Source organism: Staurois parvus, unplaced genomic scaffold (assembly GCF_062004578.1).
Source record: "Staurois parvus isolate SC_StPar_1 unplaced genomic scaffold, SC_StPar_1.0 ptg000668l, whole genome shotgun sequence".
NCBI classification, from domain to species: domain Eukaryota; kingdom Metazoa; phylum Chordata; class Amphibia; order Anura; family Ranidae; genus Staurois; species Staurois parvus.
Genome location: NW_028318464.1, coordinates 959,313 through 982,578, shown reverse-complemented (window position 1 = coordinate 982,578; position 23,266 = coordinate 959,313). Strand labels below are relative to the sequence as shown.

Here is a 23,266-nt window from a genome sequence, read left to right as displayed (position 1 = left end):
AATGCTAGTTACCTGGCTGTCATGCTTTAACTCTTGATTTAGTAGTTTTATGAACCAGAATTCAGTAAGAAGCCTCTGAGTTTACTGTTGCTTAGCTGACATGCAAACTTGTTGGAAACCAAAGAGTTGGCAAGAGAGCAAGGTACAATTTCAGGAGGAGGTCATCGGTGGCATCCCCAAATTTCCTTTAAAGTGCCAGGCCACCCAAAAGTGATGTTTTGGTTATGTACTTTTGAGAGCATGATGACCTGAACCTGCTAATTGCTTCTTATAAGGCTTTACCAGTCCAACCAATCTCCTAGCCATAGTAAAGAACCATGTTCATGTTTTGGGTCTTATTTTACTCTTTGCAAACACAGGATTTGCCAGCAACATCTACCAGCCAGCCTACAAAACAACCAATTTGGCCCTGTCTAACAGTTTGCTTTTAAAACAGAGGGTTTTGTTTGCACACATTTGCAAATACATGTGTAAGCCACAGTCCTGCGTCAAGGGTCCTCTGTATACTGTGGACCTAGCTCTAAAATTTACAGAGCCTCCATAGTAGGAGCACATATAACAGTGTTAAGGGTAGTTGTGCCTGGAGGAGCCCATCCCTCCTTAAATGTACAGGGACACAGATTACGCCCAGTTATTCTAAAATGACAGCAAAGGCACCCAGTGCGTCCCTGCATTCAAACTGGCCAACTACGCAAAAAATGTAACTGTCACAACCTATAAACCAGCCTTAGCAGTAAGGTGCACGCTTTACATGTTTCAGCTTTTACGCTGTTGCATTCTTCATTTTATAAAGAGTGTGGACCCTCTAATGGCCGTAGCAGGTGTATAGACCCTGGAAGCCAAGCAGAGATATCTCACAAGTAGAGTCCCTCAAACAGAAGAAACTCTGACTGTAAAACAGTTAGAATTTACCCTAATCTGAGGCATGCTGTTCTGTATGTTGTACAGGGCAGGCAAGTTATAGGAAAGATCCCCTTGGACATAGTAAAAGAGCTTGTGTATAAAAATAAAACGGTTCTTTAAGACTTATTAACAAAGGAATGCTGAGCAGTTTAAGAATCTGGTCATCATTTTAGGTGGTTGAAAGGTATACTGTGCTTTCGTCAGAAAAATCTGCAAAGATGAAATACAACAAGATTAAATCACTTGCAGTATCAGAGACACATGCCAGATTTTTTATGTTTAATTTATGCCTTCCTTGATGGAGTCCTGCAATGTATAATGATCCCCTTTTACTGTAACAAGTATGCTAGACTCTCCCTTTCCTGCTATAATATCCAGATCACTGTTACCCCTGGATATAAAAAAAACCCTCACCAATTAATGTAAAAGGGTAGAATTTAAATATGTATTTTTAAATGCTAACTCGTGTACCTGAATTTGACTTGATATCAGTCTTTTGTTATCCTCTGCACTACAACACTCTAGGGGGTGGCACTAGGGGCCATTTGGGTGTGCTGCAATCACATGTGATGACAGGAGAAGAGAGATGGGTTCATCAGTCTACTGTTCTTTCACTTTTAGACTGGCTGGTATACAGGCAGAGGGCAATAGAAAAAGGTCAAGTCACTAATAAGGCTCTGCTGTCTGGCAGAGCCTTTTAATTTTAGAACTGGATGGACTGAAATGCAAATCCTTTAGCAAGTAAAGCAGTCACCATATATAAAGCTGATTACTTGGAGTTAAGCTTTACTAACTGTATATTATGGCAGGCAGTGATGACTTTGTTATGAAAGTTTTTAATTACAGGTTGTATGGAGAAAGTATGCCATACACAATTATGGTCTGTTCATTTCTTTATAGGTTTCTGATACATTAACAGTGCAAACAGCCATTGTCCCACCAGGTCCATGTCAACCACCTCGGTTAGCTAGCAAAGCCAAACCCAAGGAATTACACATACAATGGGGTAAGTTTTTTCGTTCTTGGTTTTTTTTAGCTTTTTTTACACTAATTTTTTTTATCCTGGTGAAGTGGGCTTTAATGGATCAGGACTTGGAACTATGCTTGTTGTTTTTGGTTGATACATGTAGGCATGTATCACATAATCATATGCGGCTGTAGTCATGACTGTGCACAAAAATGTTCTGTACTCTATACTACATTGTGAACACTGACAATCACACTGAAGGGAGTGAAAACACGTTGATTTCCAGCTGCTGAACTCTCTCAGTTGACTTGTCACAACAATGTTTAAGTCCTACCAAGCTTCAGTTTCTTGCCAATGTTCCAGGGAAATCGATACCTTCTGTCCTCAGAGAGAAGCAACCTCTACTTTATAGCAAGAGAAAGAAGCAGGGCCAGACAGTAATGCGTTCTGCTCTGGGCTCTGCTGAAGGCACTTTCCTGGACACCTGTGTGTAACGTTTGATTTAGCTGCAGTGCGATTTACAGGTCCAGGGCCGTGGTTCATGTCTGGGGGAACAGGCCCTAAGGACTGCTTGGGGAGTGTGCAACCAAGAGGGTGAAGGTTATCTGAATGGGGCATGTTCCCCAGATAAGGAAACTTGAGGTTTTCCTTAAGGGGGTAATGATTGTAGAAGTGAAGATTCTTTATGCACTGGATTAATGCATGATATTTATGAGTATATTTTAGCTTCTGTTTAATAAATGTGATTCTAATGGGTTACTTGCACTATGAGATTTCTACGTTCTTTCCCTTAAATACTACTGGTGTATATGACTGACCGGATTGACTGGGAATCGTAAGATCTAAAGGAGTCAACACCCATATGTATGGAAAAAAGCGTTTTTTGACCTGATAGATTTTGGCTCATTGTGTGGAAGTAAATGGCTGCATTGAGCACAGAGTGGCAGTGTTGCATAAGGAGATTGGGAGCACTATTCACATTTTATTTACAAGGATATTGCACAGCTGACACTTTTTATTAGATACTAGAATTTATGTTTCTTATCCTACTGAGAGGATAATAGGACTCTTTAAACACTTATTTTGGATTGGGTTGTAATTTTTGATGTTTTATATAAAATAATTTTACTGGTGTTAATGTCCACTGCATGTTAGGAGATATATATATATATATATATATATATATATCTATATATCTATCTATCTTTTTTTTTTTATAAATTTAGTTAGATTTTAGTTGCACAGCACTTGTATGATTATATACACTGTTTGATGTGGCAACACAGGTAGGCGCTTGCAGCAACTAGATACACAATATTTTTTGTGTAGCTTTTTAGTTATTGTTTTTGTGAACATATATTTGTTATACCTCTATTTTTTTACACCATTTTTGGCAAGTGTGGGATTATTTGGGTTTAGTATACTTAAAGATACCAGCACCTGATAAATGTTTAGTATAGAGATTGGGTGGGGGACCTTATCTAGAATATACAAAACATATTGCCCAGCAATATCTTTTGAAAAAAAGGGCCATCTCAGTAATAGACATGGCCATTTCTGGCCTTAACCAGACTCTATCCCTGTAAAGGACTACCCATTGTTTAAAGACACTGTGGATGAAGGGCTGCAAGCCTTTTTCAAGGCCTTGTTTTCCCACTCGTGTGTCCTGTGTTGCAGCCTGCCATTGCTGTCATGTCCCTCTGCCAGACCTTCGGCATCAGGTCAAGTAATGTGTCTTGGATTCCTGCATCTATCCTAACTGATCCTTCTGTTCTTCAGCAACTGCAACTCGTGCCTTTGGCCCTACTATCCTGTGTTGATGGGCTAGCGGATAATATATGCCAAATCTCCAGAATGTGCCTCCTTTCGGTACACATGCAGAGGAACCTTTTGCTAAATTGTTGGTCTTCAGAGCATTCGTGCAGGAAACTCCACTAATGTATGCCTTTTGGTAGTCTCTTTGGTGAATACCTTAAACCACTTTATAAAGGATGTTACTGGGGGGAGGGAGTGTACCCTTTTTTCCTCAGCAAAAGAAAATCAAAACCTCAATCTAAAAAACCCTCTACTTCGGAGGCTCAAAGATCCTTTTTGTTTCTCCGAGTCCGCCTAGGCAAAGCCTGGATCTCTATTCCACTGTACGTCCTGAACCCCCACATCCTCCAGATTAGCAAACAAGTCCCTCACGAAGGTTCAGGTGGGTTCAAAAATTCTGGAAATCTGTGCTGCAACCGTCTCATCACTTGGAGAATCTAGACATAATCCTGGATACAGCCCTATCTAAGGTTTTTGTTCCACAGGATAAACTCCAGACTTTCCGTTCCCTTGTTTGGACTCTACATTCTGGGACCCAACCAATTCCCTTTGCAGTTACATGAGGGATTCTGGCCTTAATGGTGGCCACTTTTGAAGTAGTTCCTTATGTCTAATTTCACTCCAGACCTTTGCAATTTAACATACTGCCAGTGTGAGACATGCTGAGGTCTCTGGACCATTGCGTATGCTGGATCAACAAAACCAGGCTTGCCCTGGTTTGGAGGATCTCATGTCCAACACTGGAGTTGGGTAAAAATCCTTCCATCTACTGGTCTGGGGGGGTTCTTAGGACAAATGCCAACCTGTCAGACTGGTGAACAGTCCTGGATACTCTTTAAGTGCAAGGGACTTGGATGGCAGAAAAAGCTTGTATCTAGATCGGTGTTTTGTAAATCTGAGAAATTTGATTATCCCTTCAGCGCTGGACCTCATGGTCCTTGTGTTGCCTTCACAGGCTAATTGAATTGAAGTTACTTATATGGGACATGTAGTGAACCACTGCCATCTAGTGGCAAACATGAATGGCAGGTCTCCTCTGCATCTGTAAGCTCTCAGACAGGAAATGACTCTTGGTTTAGGAAGCTCGTCAGCCATTTTAGACTTCTATTAACTGTTGATGCAGTGTGCTTGCTTCTCTCCCAAGGGGCTTGAGACATCATCACCTGTAAGTGCCTTTCTTCTGTGTCATCTGTCATTTATGTTACACTAGTTATTCTATGTATACTGATATGCTGTTATTGTATTGTGTTTCAGTTTCACCTATAAAATAAAGTTGGATTCTTTGGTAGACAACACAAGCAGTGGGTTTCTGTTTGCTGGAGATTCTGACAAGGGTTTAGCTGTCCGTTTAGAGCCACACATAGTCAGTGTTTTGAGAACGGAACAGTCCTCATCTGCCTGCATCAAGTCTTGGACTCCCATTCTGAACCACAGATGACAGTTTGGTGTGCAGCTAAACATTTTTAGCCATGATAGTAGTAGATTATTTTAAGGTTATCCACAAAAGCTAAAGACTTTTTTCTGAGAAAATTGTTACACTTTTAAAATATACGTGACTGTATCTGATAAAGAAAATACAGCATTGAGGAACAGGAAATTATGGCCTGAAGTGTAATTGTAGCTCCAAGGCGGCAATGTAACCAGAGAAAACGTATTTACTGGAAGAAAGTTGGATTTCTGCAATGTGATAACACCTTCTGCGCTTATTACAGAACTGTGGCACATAAACTGTGACACACTGTGTTACATAAAGCCTTTATCTAGAAGTTCACTATAGGAAATGAAGACACTCCCAGAACCTCAGGTTTAACAGTTTTTGACTAGGACCTTTACAGATTATGTTGTATGCCCAGTCTCTGAATATTGTACTTTTTATGTAATGGTACTCTGTCTTACTGTGAACAGACAAGTGATGAACTAAGCTAAATAACTCTAATTATCTTATTATAGAGCCTCCAAGTTTGGATGGTGGGTCAGCAGTCACCTCTTACACTATAGAGATGGCAAAGTCTGAACAAGAAGACCGTGGTGCTGTGTACCAAGGCCCGGACCTAGAATGCACAGTCAGCAATCTGCTGCCTGGGCAGACTTATTGTTTTTGGGTAAAAGCTGCAAATAAAGCTGGGGTAAGATTTGTAAAAAAAAAAAAAAGACTGTACACCACCTTGATCTCTGTGATAATTTATTAGTTGTTTTTCTTTGTAGAATGGGCCCTATTCTGAAGCAACAGCCTTCAATACAGCTCCAGGGCCTCCAGAGAGGTGTAAAGTACCGTTATTAATCTGCAAGAGTGCAAGTTGTGTGTTGGCAAGTTGGGAGGTGAGTCTGCGTCTTGGCTTGACATTACATACACTTAAATCCAAATGTTTATTTAATATTTAATCCTCCCCCATACCTTTTCCTGTAATTAGTGAGAATGGCTCTCCAATTCTGTAAAAGGATTCACAGTATTTATCTCAAAGTTATTGCAGCTCACAGTAAAAAAAATATAAAAAAAAGAAAGAAAAAAAAGAGACTACAGCTTTAGACAAATTGATGATATAAAAATGGAATTTCTAATGATCTTCACATTTTAAATTACCACAGTAGAGAAGAATTCCAAGTATTGACATTTGGTCCAGCTTGGAGCAAAGTAACTATTCATATACCATACCTGACCAGTGCCCCTAGAAGCTGAAGTAGAATCTGCTACCACAGTGATCTCCACTTGCTTCCAAGTCCTGTGCCAAGTGGCTGCCCTGCTGCATTCTGAACACAGGTGGTCAGGCACTTGGCGCAGGCACCACTTAGAATGCTTGGCATTTTCTGAATGAATACAAAGCATTCTGATTGGATGAGGTGGAGGGGAAATTACATCAAGTGCCACCGTAGAAGCTGGAAACAAGTGGAGATCACTGGAGTAGTGGTGTCGGCTTCAGTGATTTTCAGCTTACAGGAGCATTGGTCGGGTATGGTATATGCGTAGTTACATTAGTCCAAGCTGGACTAATGTAATTATGTATACCTGGAATTCATCACATTGTCCTTCTGTTGGGCTAAAATATTCAGATGACTTGTAACTTTGTTGTTTAAAGCTTTGAGGAATACCAGCACTTGGAACAATCCAATCCACCTATGTATTCTAATTTTAGGGAAGTACATTCCTGCAAAAGACATATTTTGAGTCATAAAACTGCTCATGGGATTAGGCTGGAGAGAAAGATGTTTCTGTAAACATACACAGATTGAAGTAGCAGATCCTGCAGGCTAATAGGATAAATCCCATCTGCTCCTTGAAGGAATTTGTGGGCTGTTTCCTTGCTTGGTTTACTGCATTGTGAACTTGAAAGCCGCATATGGTTTTGCTAAATCGATCCTGTTCATGGATTTATTTTAAGCAATATATATAATATTTTACTATACAGATATTTCCAGTGTATCCTTCTAAACAGATTATACTGTAAACACCCTTTTCAAATATTAAGAGGTTTAATGGAAACCCCTTATTGAGAGAATTGTGCTGACTGCTTTTGTTGACCTCTTGTGAAAATGCTAGTTCCCTGGCTGCCATGCTGACTAGAAGCTTCAATACTAACCTGAGAAAATTAAAAAAAATAAATGTCCACACTTCTTGGCTGTATGCTTTTTCTAAGTCAGCAACTCCAAAATGGGTGTCATTGACAACCAAGAAACTCATTTTCACAAGGATGTAGACAATGACAGTCTGCACTTTCTTTTTTTAAACCTAGGTTTCCTTTGATAAGCTTTTTTCTAGTGTGACCACTGCTGACTGCCACAATACATTTACTGGGGGCGTGCGGCACCTACAGGCACAATCACATACTTGTACGTGATTGTGCCTGTATGGGCTTAGGAGGTTGCGGCACAAGTATGTTATTGAAAACAAAAAAAAAAACATTTTAGAAAATGTTTAAAAATTTAATAAAACAAGTTTAAAAAAAAAGTTGTTTTTTCTTTTTTTAACATACTATCCCGTTAGAATTGCTGATCAACGCCACACCATATGTGAAGAAAAACTTAAATTTCTTCATTTTCTAAAAAATGTGAAAAAAAAAATTACAACATCAAATTCTCCATGCCTCTTACTAAATACATGACTTTTTCATAAAGGGATCATTTTGAGGGTATTTGTACTGTCCTTGCATTTTAAGGGCCTCAAAAAATAAGAGATGCTGTCAGTACATCAGAATTGATAAATTTTCAAATATAAATACCATAGTTTGTAGTCGCTATAACTTTCACACAAACCAATTAATATACACTTGCTTGTTTTTTTTTTTTTATGCCAAAGACTTGTAGTAGAATACATTTTGGCCTAATTTAGAAAGGAATTTTTTTAAGTATGTTTTTTATAATTCATTTTACAATTAATTACCACCAAAAGAAAGCTCTATTTGTGTGAAAAAAATGTACTTGTGTACAGTGTTGCATGACGTAATTGCTAATTAAAGTTGCACAGTGCTGAATAGCAAAAGATGGCCTGGTCATGAAGGGGGTAAAATCTTCCGGAGCTTAAGTAGTAAAAATGAACCTGTGGTTTGCCTAACTGCCTCACTCCTCTGTAGCACTTATTTTAATTCCCCCACCACTTCATTTGGCCGGTGAGTTTGCAGAGGAGAAGCTGCACTAAAGACCCTCTCCCCACATGTGACAGTGGCTGTCTGACTGCCCAGTCGTTAGGTACCAGTGTTGTTACCTGAAAGGAAGGGGGTTAGGTCACATGCTCCCCATATCAAAAAGTACTATTCTCTTATTCAGGCAGCCAGAGAAAAAATAGTGGGTGGGGAGCAAAGGTAAAGTAATTGTGTAGCTAAGGATGGGACAGTTAAGTAAACCTGTTACTTTACCCTACATAGGGAAATCACAGGTTTGCTTTAAAGAGTCTTTTAAGCACTTCGGCTCTAGAGCAATGTTTTTCATTTTTTGCACACATGTAAAAATCTGCATTTTTAGCGCTAAAACTATTTAAAACCCCCAGAACATTTATTTTCTGAAAGCAGAGGAAATGTACAATAAAAAGATAGCTGTTGCAATTTTTGTCACACAGTATTTGATCAGCTCTTTAATAAACACATATTTTCAGGAAAAACTATAAAAATATAATGAATTTTAGTGCAAACACACAATATTATACCCAGTTTTTATAAATATATAAACAGTGAGGTTTTGTCAAGTAAATACATACTAAACCTGTGAAGTCTTAACATTGCATGCACCCATGATATCGTGAAAAACTACTGTACCAAAAAAGTGAGGATTTATAAACCTTCACATCTCATCATTTTAGTGTCAGCTGTGAGCTCTGGTGCTAGAATTCTTGTTCTCGTTCGATCATTAGTGGCAATACCTCATGTGTGGTGCAGTCATGGTTTACATACATGTTGCACCCTGGGTGTGTGTTTACATTTACAGCTGTGTGCAGGGCAGCAGGGGTTATGTTTAATGTCTTTGTTTTATTTTTAATATGTTTTATTGTAATTTAATTTTTTTACTTAAATTTTTTTTTTAACATTATTACTATCACAAAGAGTTAACAAACCCCCCTCTCATGGCATTGGGCAGGTGACACATTTGCATATCCTCCATCCCAGTTCAAAAAATGGTGCCCAAGCCATTTTTTTTTCTTTAACTGGGAATGGAGGACATGCACACGTGTTTGTAAATGGCACATGGCCCTATTTGTACGCTTGCATACACCTTGGGGATTTCTATCTACATTTAATATGTGGGCCAATTAAATTATGGGTGCAAGATAACTTCAAAATCTGTTGGTATTCTGAGGAACTTTAGGGCTTTTCTCAGTTGTGAGTCTTGTTTATTGAATATATGAGAATCTTTCAGTAGAAAGACATAATTTGCATACAGAGAGTCATTGAGGTATTGTACAGATTATGGGCACGGATCCTGAGGATGCGAGTTCCTTGCAAAATGCATAGATTCTAAACACCAAATACTACACAATGACCATATACCGAAGATCAATGGCCTTTTTTTTTAGTTTTTGTGATATTATACAGGATTTATATAGCAGTTATATCATTTTAACTATTGTGAAAATCAAAGTGTGTTCTTTTATCTTCTATGTGTGATATCTCAGTGGAACATATTAAGTCCCACTTCTGCCCATTCTGGATAGAAGAGGGTTTCCTTACTTATATTGTAATTTAGGGATGGTGTCCACTGAGAAATATATTTGCGTATAGAGAGCACTCCTACGTTATATTTTTAGACATATTTGTGAAGCTTATTTCATTTCTAATTCTTTCCTTGTATACACAGGTTCCTAGATGTAATGGAGCAGAAATAACTGAATACCGACTGGAGTGGGGATGCATGGAAGGTTGTATGCAAGTACTTTATACTGGTTCGTCTTCAAGCTATGAAATCAAAGGACTTTCAGCAGCTACAACGTATTACTGTCGAGTTCAGGTTTGCAGCATAGCTCCAGTTTAATAACCTGCTTTTGCTAGATATGTGGTTACTACATTTTAGTACAAAATATGAAGGTTTGTTATGGTTTCTCTTTTAGGCTGGCAACATAGCAGGTAGTGGACTGTTTGGTGACACTGCAGTTATTACTACACCACCATCAATACCTTCTGCAGTGGCTGACCTGCAGGTTGTTGACGAAGAGCTCCTGGAAACTCCTCTTCCCTCCTCATCAGAGTGCCTTGCTCTTCAGTGGACAGAGCCATGCTGCAATGGGTCAGATATTACAGGATACACTATAGAGTATGGGGAGAAGCAGCAGATCACAGTGGATAATGTTACTAACTGTATCCTCACTAATCTTATCCCTGACCGCACTTACAGGTAATTTCCTATGGAATACTTGGAAATGACAGATTTTTCTTTTTATGCCATTAATTGTCATTTATTTTACAATGCACAAAGAGAACTTTTCATTTCTGATTTGCCAAATAGATATGTTTCGCATTTTCTAAGTGAATTATTTATTATATACATTTCAGAAAAAAAACTTTTTTTTTTTTCAATCACTAAGGTTCTGTTCATTGCAGAGAGGTCATTTTGAGCATTCTTTTAGATGTGTGGATAAACTAGACAGATAAACTCACTAGAGTACAACAAACTTTCTGTTGCCCAACCAAGGTTCACTTGTCTTCCCCGTGTACTTTTCTTTTCGCGCACTGCCACTAGGAGCAAAGTGAAATAAATACCTGAAACTTTCGGTATGTATGAGCACATGAATTACTCCCTGTCTCCCATGTGTCAATGCTAGATGCTTTGCGATTGTCATATGTGGCCAAGAGAGGAGACCATGGCACCAATTTGGTGCTTATGTGGGGCCTTTTTTGTAATTTTTAATCCTCTAGACCAGGGGTCTCCTAACTTTTCAAACAAAGGGCCAGTTTATGGTCCTTCAGACTACGAGGGGCGGAGTGTGGTCAGTGGGGGTAGAAAATGTTTAGAGCCCAGCATCAGTGAGAATAAACATGGCCTCAGGGATGGTGGTCAGTAGGATGAAGACTAGTGCCCCATCATTGGTATTGGTAAACATACGTTTTATCAACAGTGCCCCTTCTTTGGTGTCATTGGGAGGAATACTGGTTCATATCATTTGGAGGAATAGTTTCCTAAGGGCTGGATAAAGACTAGCAAAGGGCCACATCCGGCTCTCAAGCCGCAGTTTGGAGACCCCTGATTTAGACTTAACAGAGCAGCTTAGGAGTAAGGAATGGTGAGTATATACTGCTGGGCTGGGAGGAACTAAGTAAACCTTTTAATTTGCCTGACATAGGCACAGTACATTTTGCTTTGAAGTGTACCTAAAACCAAAACCTTTTTTTTAGTCTAGAATAGTGTAAAGAAGGGTTGAATCCCTTGTCAAGTTATTTGTTGCTGTCTGTGTACCATTGGGAAATTACCTTTTTACTTCCTGTCATAGGCATGCAAGAAAATGTGAGAGGAAATCTACCAAAGGGAGGGGATTTCCCTTTTTAGACAGTTGTCTCTGAAACACGTATCCTCTTTGGAATATTTCCCCTTACCTCTTGGTCTGATGACAACTCTAAAATTTAGCATTTTCCCTCACATTTTTCAGTAACAATGCTCACCAGTACAACTAGAGGGATGACTCCCAGTAAGGACATAGACAGCAATAAAACTTGGGTAATGGGAAAGCGAGAAGCACTTGGCTACTTCATGCGTTGTCGTTTGAAAGCACTTGGAGTATAGTAGGCAGCTCTTCAGTCTCGGGGACCCTTTAGAGGTAGTTCCTGTGAAATCATAGAAGGAGTTTGGAAGACAAAAGTGCAACTCCCCAGTAAAGGTCCAGAGAAAACTTAATTTGTGTTTTGAAAAGATGTTCCAAGAGATTTTGGGGGCTAATGGGAGCTCCCTTCAACGGGGCTGGAAAAATAGAGAATTAGGATCTGGACAGGGCTGAGAAATCTGTAAGACAATTTGTCACTGAGTATTGTATTTATTGCCTTTTACAAATCTAGGTTGACTGATAAACCTGAACCATCATATCAAAGTTTTTTCTGTGGACGTAGTGGAGTGACCTTTTTGTCCTCCAAGCTTCTTCACTAGTAAAAAATGTAACAGGAGTTCTTATCTGTCTTCATTCTGCAAAACTCTGTACAATTTTTTAGTTTTTAAAAGACAGGTTCAGATTAAAAAAACAATTCAACAAAGGAAATTTTGTAATTATTATTATTATACAGTATTAGCGAGGGAGACAGAACATGAGACAATACAGTACAATACAATACACAGGGGTTCGAGGGCCCTGCTCTTTCGAGCTTACAATCTAGGAGGGAGGGGATAGTGGTACAGGAGGAAGTGGCTGTGGGAGATGGAGTGGTAGGAGGAATGGAGGAGATTGGTTGTTAGGTGAGGGTGGAGTAGGCTTCCCTGAAGAGATGGGTTTTTATGGTGCGCGTGAAGGTGAGGAGGGTAGGTGACAGTCTGATGGATTGGGGTAGGGAGTTCCAGAGGATGGTGGAAGTCCTGGAGAAGTCCTGCAGTCGGGTGTGGGAGGAGGAGACCAGGGAGCTGGAGAGTAGGAGGTCCTGTGAGGAGCGAAGGGCATGGGTAGGGTAGTATTTGGGTATCAGGTCAGTTAGGTAGTTTGGGGCAGCGTTGTGAATGGCTTTGTATGTCAGAGTTAGTAAATTGAATTTAATGCGTTGGGCAATCGGGAGCCAGTGAAGAGATTGGCAGAGGGGGGTGGCAGATGTGGAGCGGTTGGTGAGGTGGATGAATCTAGCCGCTGAGTTCAGGATAGACTGGAGTGGGGATAGCATTTGTTTGGGTAGGCTAGTGAGAAGGGAGTTGCAGTAGTCCAGGCGTGAGATAATGAGGGAGTGTACGAGTTGTTTAGTAGGGTCTGGGGTGAGGAGCGTGTGAGTCTTGGAGATGTTGCGGAAGTGGAGCCTGCATGACTGTTATAGTGATTGGACATAAGGTTGGAAGGAAAAGTATGAGTCCAGGGTGACACCCAGAACTTTGGCGTGTGGGGTGGGATTGAGGGTGGCGTTGCTAGTCGTGATGGAGAGGATGGGGGGGAAAACTAGGATCTTGGTTTTGGATAGGTTTAACTTGAGGAAATGGAGCGACATCCAGTCTATGTCATTCAGGAGGTGGGCGATGCGGGCGGAGAGTGAGGGGGTGAGGTGAGGGGTGGAGAGGTAAATTTGTGTGTCGTCGGCATAGAGGTGATAGTTGAAGCCGTGGGAGTGTATCAGTTTGCCAAGGGAGGAGGTGTAGATGGAGAAAAGGAGGGGTCCGAGGACAGAGCCTTGGGGGACTCCAACAGAGAGGGGTGGTGGCAGCGTTGTAGGTGACGCTGAAGGTGCGTTGCGATAGGTAGGAGGAGAACCAGGAGAGAGCAGCGTCCCTGATGCCAAAGGAGTGCAGTTTAGTAAGGAGGAGGGGGTGATCGACTGTGTCGAAGGCCGCCGAGAGGTCGAGGAGCAGGAGGACTGAGTAGTGGCAATTAGCTTTGGCGGTTAGCAGGTTGTTAGTGATTTTAAATAGGGCGGTTTCGGTGGAGTGTAGGGGACGGAAGCCAGATTGTAGTGGGTCAAGGAGGTTGTTGTCAGTGAGGTGGGCGCTTAGGCGGTTGTAGGCTAAGCGCTCAAGGAGCTTGGAAGTGAATGGCAGCAGGGAGATGGGTCTAAGGTTGTTTAGGTCAGTGGGATCAAGGGAGGGTTTTTTGAGTATGGGGGTGATGTGTGCGTGCTTTAGGGGGGAGGGGAATGTGCCAGTAGAGAGGGAGAGATTGAAGATGTGGGTGAGGGAGCGAATGATTGAGGAGGAGGGTGACTGGAATGTCTGTAAGTATTGTTCAGTTTCACAGTGTGATAAGGTTGTCATTTATTATACTATAACTGCATTACATTTTTTTTTCCCCTCCATAGAATACGAATCCAGGCCATAAACTTATTAGGAGTTGGTCCTTTCAGCTCCTATATTAAAGCCAAAACAAAACCTCCACCTCCAAACCCTCCTCACCTGGAATGTGTGGTCTTCAGTCACCAGAGCCTTAAACTTAAATGGGGGGATGGATCTTGCAAAGCTTTAGCTACAGAAACATCACTGTACAATCTACAAATGGAAGACAAACTCAGTAGGTGAGTCAAATGGCTGAGCTTTGCAGCTGACTAATGTGTACTTCATCCCTCTCATTTGTCTGCCATTAGCAGGGTATGTTTGCATGGTTACTGTTTAAGAAAACCACATAACCAGGCTTCAGTGATAGCCACAGCTAATGGACTACAAATCAACTAATTAATCTTGCAACAGTCCAGTCATGTTTGCTTATTACTTCCAGTATGTTTCATTTGTTCTTTTTCAAATTAGAGGTCAGCTTGCAAGTTCATAAGCAGTTTACTTTTTCTATAGAGCATTTACAGAGTGAGAAAAAGTCACGAACAACTGATATGGTGGCCTTTAATTACACTATAGACTTTGGCCCTGAGGTCTCCTTTATGAAAGTTCCTGCTACAGGCTCACTAACGGGTGCTTTTTCTTTAAGTTAAAACAGTTCTTCGCCCTGTTTGAAAAAATTAATCAGTCGCTACAAATAGTGTAGCTGCTGACATTGAACTAAAAAAAGGGCAATTGCCTGTCCAGAGGTTCAGAGCCAGCCTCACCCAAACCGGTTTTTCGCCGGCCTTCGTGCTCATGGAGAATCCCCATGGATGTACTCCAAGGGATGGTTTATGAAAAACAGAGCTGTTGCTGTAGGTGTATAGATGTATAAACTATAACTGAATGACAGTAGGACCAGTATTAATTCAATGAAAGCTGCAGATTTGGAAATGAGACTTTTGAATTTACATTAACATGTTAATATTTAAATGGGATTTTATTAACTTGGTTTACATAATTTTTATGCATGCAAATGAAAGCAGGAATTCTGTTGGAGCTCTTAGTCCTGCCCTTCAAATTATTGGATTGCTGTACACACCGATTTAAATATTAAATATACTTGTGTTGTGAACTGTAATAAACTACTTTGTATTATGCATTGTGTTCTTTTTTCAGGTTTTATACAATCTACAATGGTCCCTGCCATACATACAAGGTGCAAAGACTGAATGAATCCACTACATATAATTTCAGAATACAGGCATATAATGAATCTGGAGATGGGCCATTTTCCGAAGTTTTCAGTTTTGCCACAACCAAATCTCTTCCTCCAGCATTAAAAGGTATTTGCTGTAGAGTGTTATAAAGGTTATTACCAAGTAAAAAGTATTTGAAGTATGAAATGATTTTTAATTATCTAATGTGCAACTCCCAAGGATGGGTTTACATACCTCTAGTAATCTGAAAATGTATATTGCACTATTTGTATAAAATATTAAAGGCTTTTCTGTACGCAGTTTGTATACAGAGCATCCCTACAAATCTTTCCTAGGCATCTTCCACACTTCAGGTTTGGGGCAGTGAACCTTTTGTCTTTGGTGCTATAATGGCCATGGTTACTACACAAATGTGAGGATACTGAGTTGAAATTTTTCTTTTTACAAAAACGTGGACGGATCATTTACATATACCTGCAGAGCAAATGCTATGAAACATGCAACACATATCACTTTCCTTCAAGGCTAGAGAATTATTTTTTCTCAGTTGCAGTTCAGTAGCACTTACAGGTCTTGTCCATCCTCTAGTCTGTGACTGGACAGTGAAGGTAGTAGTAGCATAAAGATGAGCTCATATTTCTGTCACTCTGCTTTCTCCTTCTATCAGTATGTTCCTTATAAATGTTTTAATATAGTCGGAGCTGCATTAATTTACCGTATTTTTCGCTCCATAAGACGCGCCTAGGTTTTAGAGGAGAAAGACCAGAAACATAATATTCTGAACCAATGGACTGCAGACACAGTACAGGAGATGACCAGAGACTGCGGACACAGTACAGGGGATGACCAGAGACTGCGGACACAGTACAGGGGAAGACCAGAGACTGCGGACACAGTACAGGAGATGACCAGAGACTGCGGACACAGTGCAAGGGATGACCAGAGAATGCGGACACGGTGCAGGGGATGACCAGAAACTGCGGACACAGTGCAGGGGATGACCAGAAACTGCGGACACAGTGCAGGGGATGACCAGAGACTGCGGACACAGTGCAGGGGATGACCAGAGACTGCGGACCTTTGGGGAGGAAGGGGGAATGGGTACCTGAATTTGACAGGTACCCGCTCCCACTTCCGCGGAGTTGTCCTTCCTTCTTCCCGCGGCGGCTTCTGTGACAGCCGGGTGCCTACTGCGCATGCGCGAGAAGAGCTGCGCTTTGTGAATGGCCCGGAGCCTTCTGGGACCTGTCGTGTCCCAGAAGACGCCGGACCATTCACAAAACGTAGCGCTTCTCACGCATGTGCAGTAGGCACCCGGCTGTCACAGAAGCCACCGCAGGAAGACTGCAGTGCTGGAGCGAGGAACAGGTAAGGTCCCGCAGGAGAGAACAGCTGAGCGGCCGGCACCGATATTCTGACATGGTGGCGGCAGAAATACTGGACCGGCCGCTTTACATTCTCTCCATAAGACGCACTGACATTTTCCTCCCTTTTTTGGGGGGAAAAAAGTGCGTTTTGTGGAGCGAAAAATACGGTATATTGCTTTTATCTGAAGTTTAGCTTTAACACCCCTCCCTATTTTATCCAAAAGACAGGCATTAAAACTGTGACTGGTCAAACTCCAAAAGCATTAACTGAGCAATACTGAACACTACCAAAATTCAGAAGTGGAATTTGATTTCCTAGGAAATCCACATAGTTAAGAAAGTTAAATTAGATTGCGACCATTATCTTATGCTTATAGGCAGATATCAAATCTTGCTTTGTATGGATGATGGTCTGTTTTTGCATACCCACAATGTTTTTCTGAGAACGCTTTATAATCTTGTTTTACAGCACCCAGAATACAGCAGATTGACAGCAATTCTTGTGAAGTATCTTGGGAACCTTTGCAGCCAATGAGGGGAGATGCAATTGTTTACATCCTTCAGCTCACCAATGGAAAGGAGGTTGATCAGGTACCTGTCTGATAGTTCCTTTAATACACATACAGTGAAGGAAATAAGTATTTGATGCCCTGCTGATTTTGAATGTTTGCCCACTCACAAAGAAATGATCAGTCTAAAAATCGAATGGTAGGTGTATTGTAACACTGAGAGACAGAATAGCAAAAAAATTTAAAAAAAAATGCATGTCTAACAAATTCTGCACTGATTTGCATGTTCATGAGGGAAATAAGTATTTGATCCCCTATTATTTCACAGGATTTCTGGCTACCAGGTGTCTTTCATACAGGTAACAAGCTGAGATTAGAAGCAGTCTCTTAAAGGGAGTGCTGCTAATCTCATTTTGTTACCTGTTTAAAAGACACCTGTCCACAGGAGCAATCAAACAATCAGATTCCAAACTCTCCACCATGGCAAAGACCAAAGAGCTGTCCAAGGATGTCAGGGACAAGATTGTAGACCTACAAAATGATGGACTAGGCTAAAAAACTATCACCAAGCAGCTTGGGGAGAAGGTGACAACAGTTGGTGCAATCATTTGCAAATGGAAGAAATGCAAAACAAATCTCAGTCTCCCTAGGTCTGGTGCACCATGCAATATATCACTTCGTGGAGTGTCAATGATCATGAGAACAGTGAGGAATCATCCCAGAACTACACGTGAGGATCTTGTCAATGATCTCCAGACAGCTGGGACCACAGTCACCAAGAAAACAATTAGTAGCAAACTACGCCGACAAGGATTGAAATCTTGCAGTGCCTGCAAGGTCCCTCTGCTCAAGAAAGCACATGTCCAGGCCCATCTGAAGTTTGCCACTGAACATCTGAATGATGCAGAGGAGGACTGGTGGAAAGTGTTGTGGTCAGATGAGACCAAAATCGAGCTCTTTGGCATCAACTCCACTCGCCATGTTTGGAGGATGAATGCTGCCTATGACCCCAAGAATACCATCCCAACTGTCAAACATGGTGGTGGATACATGCTGGAACACCCATCCACAACCCATTTCCATTGCCCTGGCTGAGGGAAGAAGGTTCTTACCAAAGATTTGACGGTACACTGCCCGTCCATCGCCCCTTTGATGCGGTGCAGTTGTCTCGTCCCCTTAGCAGAAAAACACTTCCAAAGCATAATGACAATGACCCAAAACACACGGCCAAGGCAACAAAGAAATGGCTCAAAAAGAAACACATTAAGGTCCTGGAGTGGCCTAGCCAGTCTCCAGGCCTAGCCGATTGAAAATCTGTGGAGGGAGCTGAAAGTTTGAGTTGCCAAACATCAGCCACCAAATCTTAATGACTTGGAGAGGATCTACCAAGAGGAGTGGGCCAAAATCCCTCCTGAGATGTGTGCAAACCTGGTGGCCAACTACAGGAAACGTCTGACCTCTGTAATTGCCAATAAGGGATTTGCCACCAAGTACTAAGTCATGTTTTGTGAAGGAGTTCAAATGCTTATTTCCCTCATGAACATGCAAATCTGTGCATAATTTGTTAGACATGCATTGCTTTTGCATTTTTTTGTTGCTATTCTGTCTCTCAGTGTTACAATACACCTAACATTTGATTTTTAGACTGATCATTTCTTTGTGAGTGGGCAAACATTCAAAATCAGCAGGGGATCGAATACCTATTTCCTTCACTGTATATCATAAACTTTATAATGAATGCATGCCAAGTTGACCAGTAAAAGTGACATCTGAGGGAAACACTTATACTGAGAAAGTGCTTATAAAGATAACCATACATTTGTGTGGTTTAAACATTTTTCCTCAAAATAAAAAAAACCTGCAATTGCAAGGTTTGACGTGCATGTATTTGTTCTTTAACCACTTGCCCTCCTGAGGTTTTACCCCCCTTCATGACCAGACAAATTTTTGTGTTAGGGCACTGCATTACTTTAACTGACAATTGCGCGGTCATGCAACGCTGCACCCAAATGAAATTGACATCCTTTTTTTTCCCCACAAATTGAGCTTTCTTTCTGTGCTATTTGATCGCCTGTGTGTTTTTTTATTTTTTGGGATATAAAAAAAAAAAGTCCGATAATTTTGAGAAAGAGACAATATTTCTGACTTATTAAATATGTCCAGTAAAAAAATTTAGAAAATCAAATTTGGTAATTGTACGCTAAAATGTATTCTGCTACATGTCTTTGCTAAAAAAAAATCCCAATACGTGTAAACTGGTTTGCATGAATGTTATAATGTTTACAAATGGTGGTGTATATACTGGGATTTTTTTTTATTTTTTTTTTTCACTGTCACACTGCTGTGGATGGCTGTGCTGTGCACAGCCATCCACAGCAGTGTGCCCGAGCTGACAGGGAGGAGGACTGTTAGTAAACAAAACAGTCCTCCTTACCATCAGAGATCCTTGGAAATCACTGGGCACCAATGAGTAATTACCGGCCGGGGCCTGGTGATTGGCAGACGCAAAACTGCGAATCATGTATATATACATGATTTTGCGCACCGCTGCCACCCTGTAGCGGTATTTCAAAATTGTGTGTCTTACTAAAATTCCCTGTCTGCAGAGTGGTAAAACTCCTGTGATTTCACTGCAGAACAAAAAGTATTTCCACTCTGTTATAGAGAAAGGAAAAAAAAAGTGGATAACTAATGGGTCTACTGGTAGTTAACAGATAATATAACTGTAATTACTGTGTGAATATTAGTGTCAAACTGATATATATATATTTTTTTAATATGTTAAAAAAATTATAGAATTCACAGGATTTCCTATTACATAGACAATTACCAAGTTATCTAATTGCTGAAGACAAGTGCAATGAGAGACCTTATTATTATAGACTGTTTGCAGGAATGCATGCAAAATAATATAGAAAAGCCCCATGTAATTAGAGTATCATCGGTAACAAACTAAAAGCCTAAACCAAAAGGCAGACTGAATCTTAGAAGTCATTTTTGCTTTTGCCCATGGTTGCAGTTTAAAGACGCCATTCAAAAGATTATGAAATTACTATAGTTTGTGTTGTTATTTTGTAATGTTTCTAGTGACATTTCTTTCTTGTTTAATCAGGTATACAAAGGAACAGACACCTCGTACTCTTTCACAAACTTTCAAACAAACTGTGAATACCGTTTTCGAGTTTGTGCTGCACGGCAGTACCAGGACACCCACGGATTGCAAGAATTGTGCGGTCCCTACAGCCCAAACTCCACATTTTCATCTCAAAGACAAGAGCTAGATTTGCCTTGTGCTAACACTGCGTCAGATGCCATGAAAATCAAGAAGAAGCCTCTCAGCGATGAGCAGTTTGCCTTTTTGCTTCTCCTCGTGTTTGCACTTGTTGCATTCCTCTTTGCCATCATCATCCAGTACTTTGTAATTAAGTAGATTTTAAGTGCCGTGCTCCAGAGATTACCCTTACAGATTTTTTTCAATATTTATGTTTAATTATTCTAATTAAATTTATAGATGGAAATGATTGTATTATATATAAGTGCATTTCCATTCTTGCTGCTCACTCATTAAGAGGCTGGATTAGTAGAATCCTCCTGTATGTGGAACATAAAACATCATGCAACTCTTAGAGAGGGAACTGTACAATCCTGTGTTCTAGAGCCATGGTGTTAAATGCCTTAAAACACACTCAAAGGTCAAGACGGTGCTCCTCGCTTATGTAATGGACCATTTGCTTTAAAAGCATGTCCCTTTTCAAATGTTCAGCTTTGCATGGCATTGCCTACAAAAAAAAGGATCAAGTTTGTTACTTAAGCGTCCATGTCTGTATTTATGCTGACCTGTGGCCTTAGTGGAGAAGCGCTAAATCAAACTGCACCTTTATAAAACAGACATGGTAGCATTTACAGGTATTTAAAGTGTTGGATGAAGAGCATTATGGTATACCATTAATTAATTTTGCTTGGCAAATATTCTGCATTGCACAGCTTTTAATCCACTTCTTTTCTTCATGGTCTTTCTGAAAATAAATTAAATTACTGATAATTTTGTAAAGGACAAGTAAACCTAACATAAATTTGCATTCAGGTAAAAGTTTTTCATGCTACTCCGATATGTAAAAGGTGTCATTGCTGCATGTATTTTGAGACAGTTGGCATTGCTTGTGGTGTTCAGCCTGTTCTGTGTTTTCAGCCATTTTGGGTAAAAAGGCTCACCAGAAGTTTCTTGCTGTACCTTACAGTGAAATGGCAAATAGAAAGTCACCAGTGTGTAGAACTACAACTTCAGGTTTTTTTGTTTCTTGTTCTTTTTTATGTTCGAGTCTATTAACAATATTGCTCTTTAAAAAAGTGACCTATAATGCAAATTAGTTCACCATTTAAGCAATCAGCATTTAAAATCAATTTTTGTTAAGCTGATCTATTTAAGTTGGGGAGTCAGTGAATCTATTTTATTGTATTAAATTGAAGGGAATTTAGTAGAAGCTCAGTTGGAAATTATGCTTTTGTTTCTTGCTCAAAGAATTCCTTTAACCTATGTTTCGTTTTTAAACTCTTGCAAATGTATAGTAACGCAGGAGTCTACTTTGTGTTCGCTAATTCAGAAGCAAAGTGAGTGATAACTTACACTTTGAAAACAAAATACAGATGTTCTCTTGCGAATGCAGTGTTGCCAAGCCCTCTTGCTAACTGGCCTCCTCCACTTTAGTGTCTTTCTGTGGCTGTTGTCAGTGTAAAATTTATAGTTGTGAAGAGCATTCGGGAAGACTGTTACGAAGCACTGTGATTATTTTTATTGAATAATGAGGTGTGGAGTTGTAGGGCTTGTTCACACTTCTGCACTGTAAGCTGCATGCAGTTTCATTGCGGGTCTAACAGGACTTTGTACATGCATTGTAGCATGTTTATTTTAATTAGCATTGGAGGAGGTTTTACACTTTTTTTTCTTTAACTTAAATGAGAAGTTTTATGTTCATGTTGTGGATGCATGATACAAGCATTGTATGTAAGCATTCATTTTTCTGGGCTTAATTGCAACCCCTTAGCATGATCTGACTAAAGCATATACAGTTGACAGCGTTGCAGTGCTGTGATCTACCTCCATTCACTTCAGTTTATTTTTGTAGTGCCCTCTGGCTTACGTGCTGTGGAGGCATGCATGAACTGCAGGATCCGCACAAGTGTGAACAGGTGAAAGCAAGCGTTTAGTACTGGGATTGCTGGCTTTATTCAGCTTATGTAGTCTGCCACAAGTAATGTATCAAGAAAGGTATAATATGTCCTAGTTAAATGGTATAGTCATTTTTTTTCTTTCTTGTGTGCAAATAGCCAATATGATTTAGCTTCACTTCTTGTGCTAGAAATTCCACAGGAAATGAGAGAATCCCTCTTAAGTTGAGGGAAGTTCCCCTTGTAGATGTCACCCATACATCTGTCCCCACGGGATGACATCTCTAAAATGTTGGATTTCCCCTCCCTGTTTGTCTTGATGACAGTTGTAACAAAGCGGACACAGATGGCAATAAAAACTTGACAGAAGGTCTATTGCTTCACCAGTCAAACGAAAATAAAAGGTTTTGTCATTACATACACTTTAATTACATTTGCTGTCAGTATCTAAAGCAAGGTTGAGCAACTAATGGTTTCAGAGATGGACAAATCCCAGGAGTCTTCTAATAAAAAAGAAAAAAAATTACTGTTCACTTCTAAAATTTTGTAGTCTTTTTTTACTATTATTAGTGAAAGCAAGTGTTCTATAGCATCATAAAATGCATTTTGGCTTCTAGATTTAGTTGACTGTAACAGCTATCTAACAGGTTAACAAGGGTTTCACTTACCTGCATGTGACTCTTCAGAGTCTGACAGAAGTCTTTGGTGCATTCTGGGGTTTGCCAGTAGGATATCATAAGCAATAAGCATGGTTGCTCACATCCTTATGGATAAAGATGATCGCAGGGTAATGCAGACATTTTATAAGGAGCTTTATAAGGAGCTTCTTGAAGAAAATCTATATATGTGACAAACTGAAAGTGTAGGTAGTCATACATGGTGTCTATAAAGGATTTAGTTCAGTACGCTTGTGTAGGTATCCAGTCTTTTAGTACCTTCTGTTGTCGATACTTCACTGTTAATTGAAGAGCCCAAACTGTGTTG

At 40.2% G+C, this 23,266-nt stretch overlaps 1 protein-coding gene across 2 annotated transcripts in view; it reads left to right on the top strand.

Annotated features, from left to right (window-relative positions):
• Positions 1-22,824, top strand: part of LOC149447816 (fibronectin type-III domain-containing protein 3A-like) — a 163,675-nt gene extending 140,851 nt beyond the window's left edge. For both annotated transcript variants that reach the window (XM_089651917.1, XM_089651916.1), the window contains exons 18-26: positions 1,804-1,909; positions 5,636-5,811; positions 5,891-6,004; positions 9,965-10,114; positions 10,215-10,498; positions 14,071-14,283; positions 15,200-15,366; positions 17,077-17,198; positions 20,229-22,824. In XM_089651917.1, the coding sequence (XP_089508043.1) occupies positions 1,804-1,909; positions 5,636-5,811; positions 5,891-6,004; positions 9,965-10,114; positions 10,215-10,498; positions 14,071-14,283; positions 15,200-15,366; positions 17,077-17,198; positions 20,229-20,546 (1,650 nt within the window). In that variant the 3' untranslated portion in view covers positions 20,547-22,824. The remainder of the gene's footprint in view (positions 1-1,803; positions 1,910-5,635; positions 5,812-5,890; positions 6,005-9,964; positions 10,115-10,214; positions 10,499-14,070; positions 14,284-15,199; positions 15,367-17,076; positions 17,199-20,228) is intronic.
• Positions 22,825-23,266: the final 442 nt, after the last annotated feature.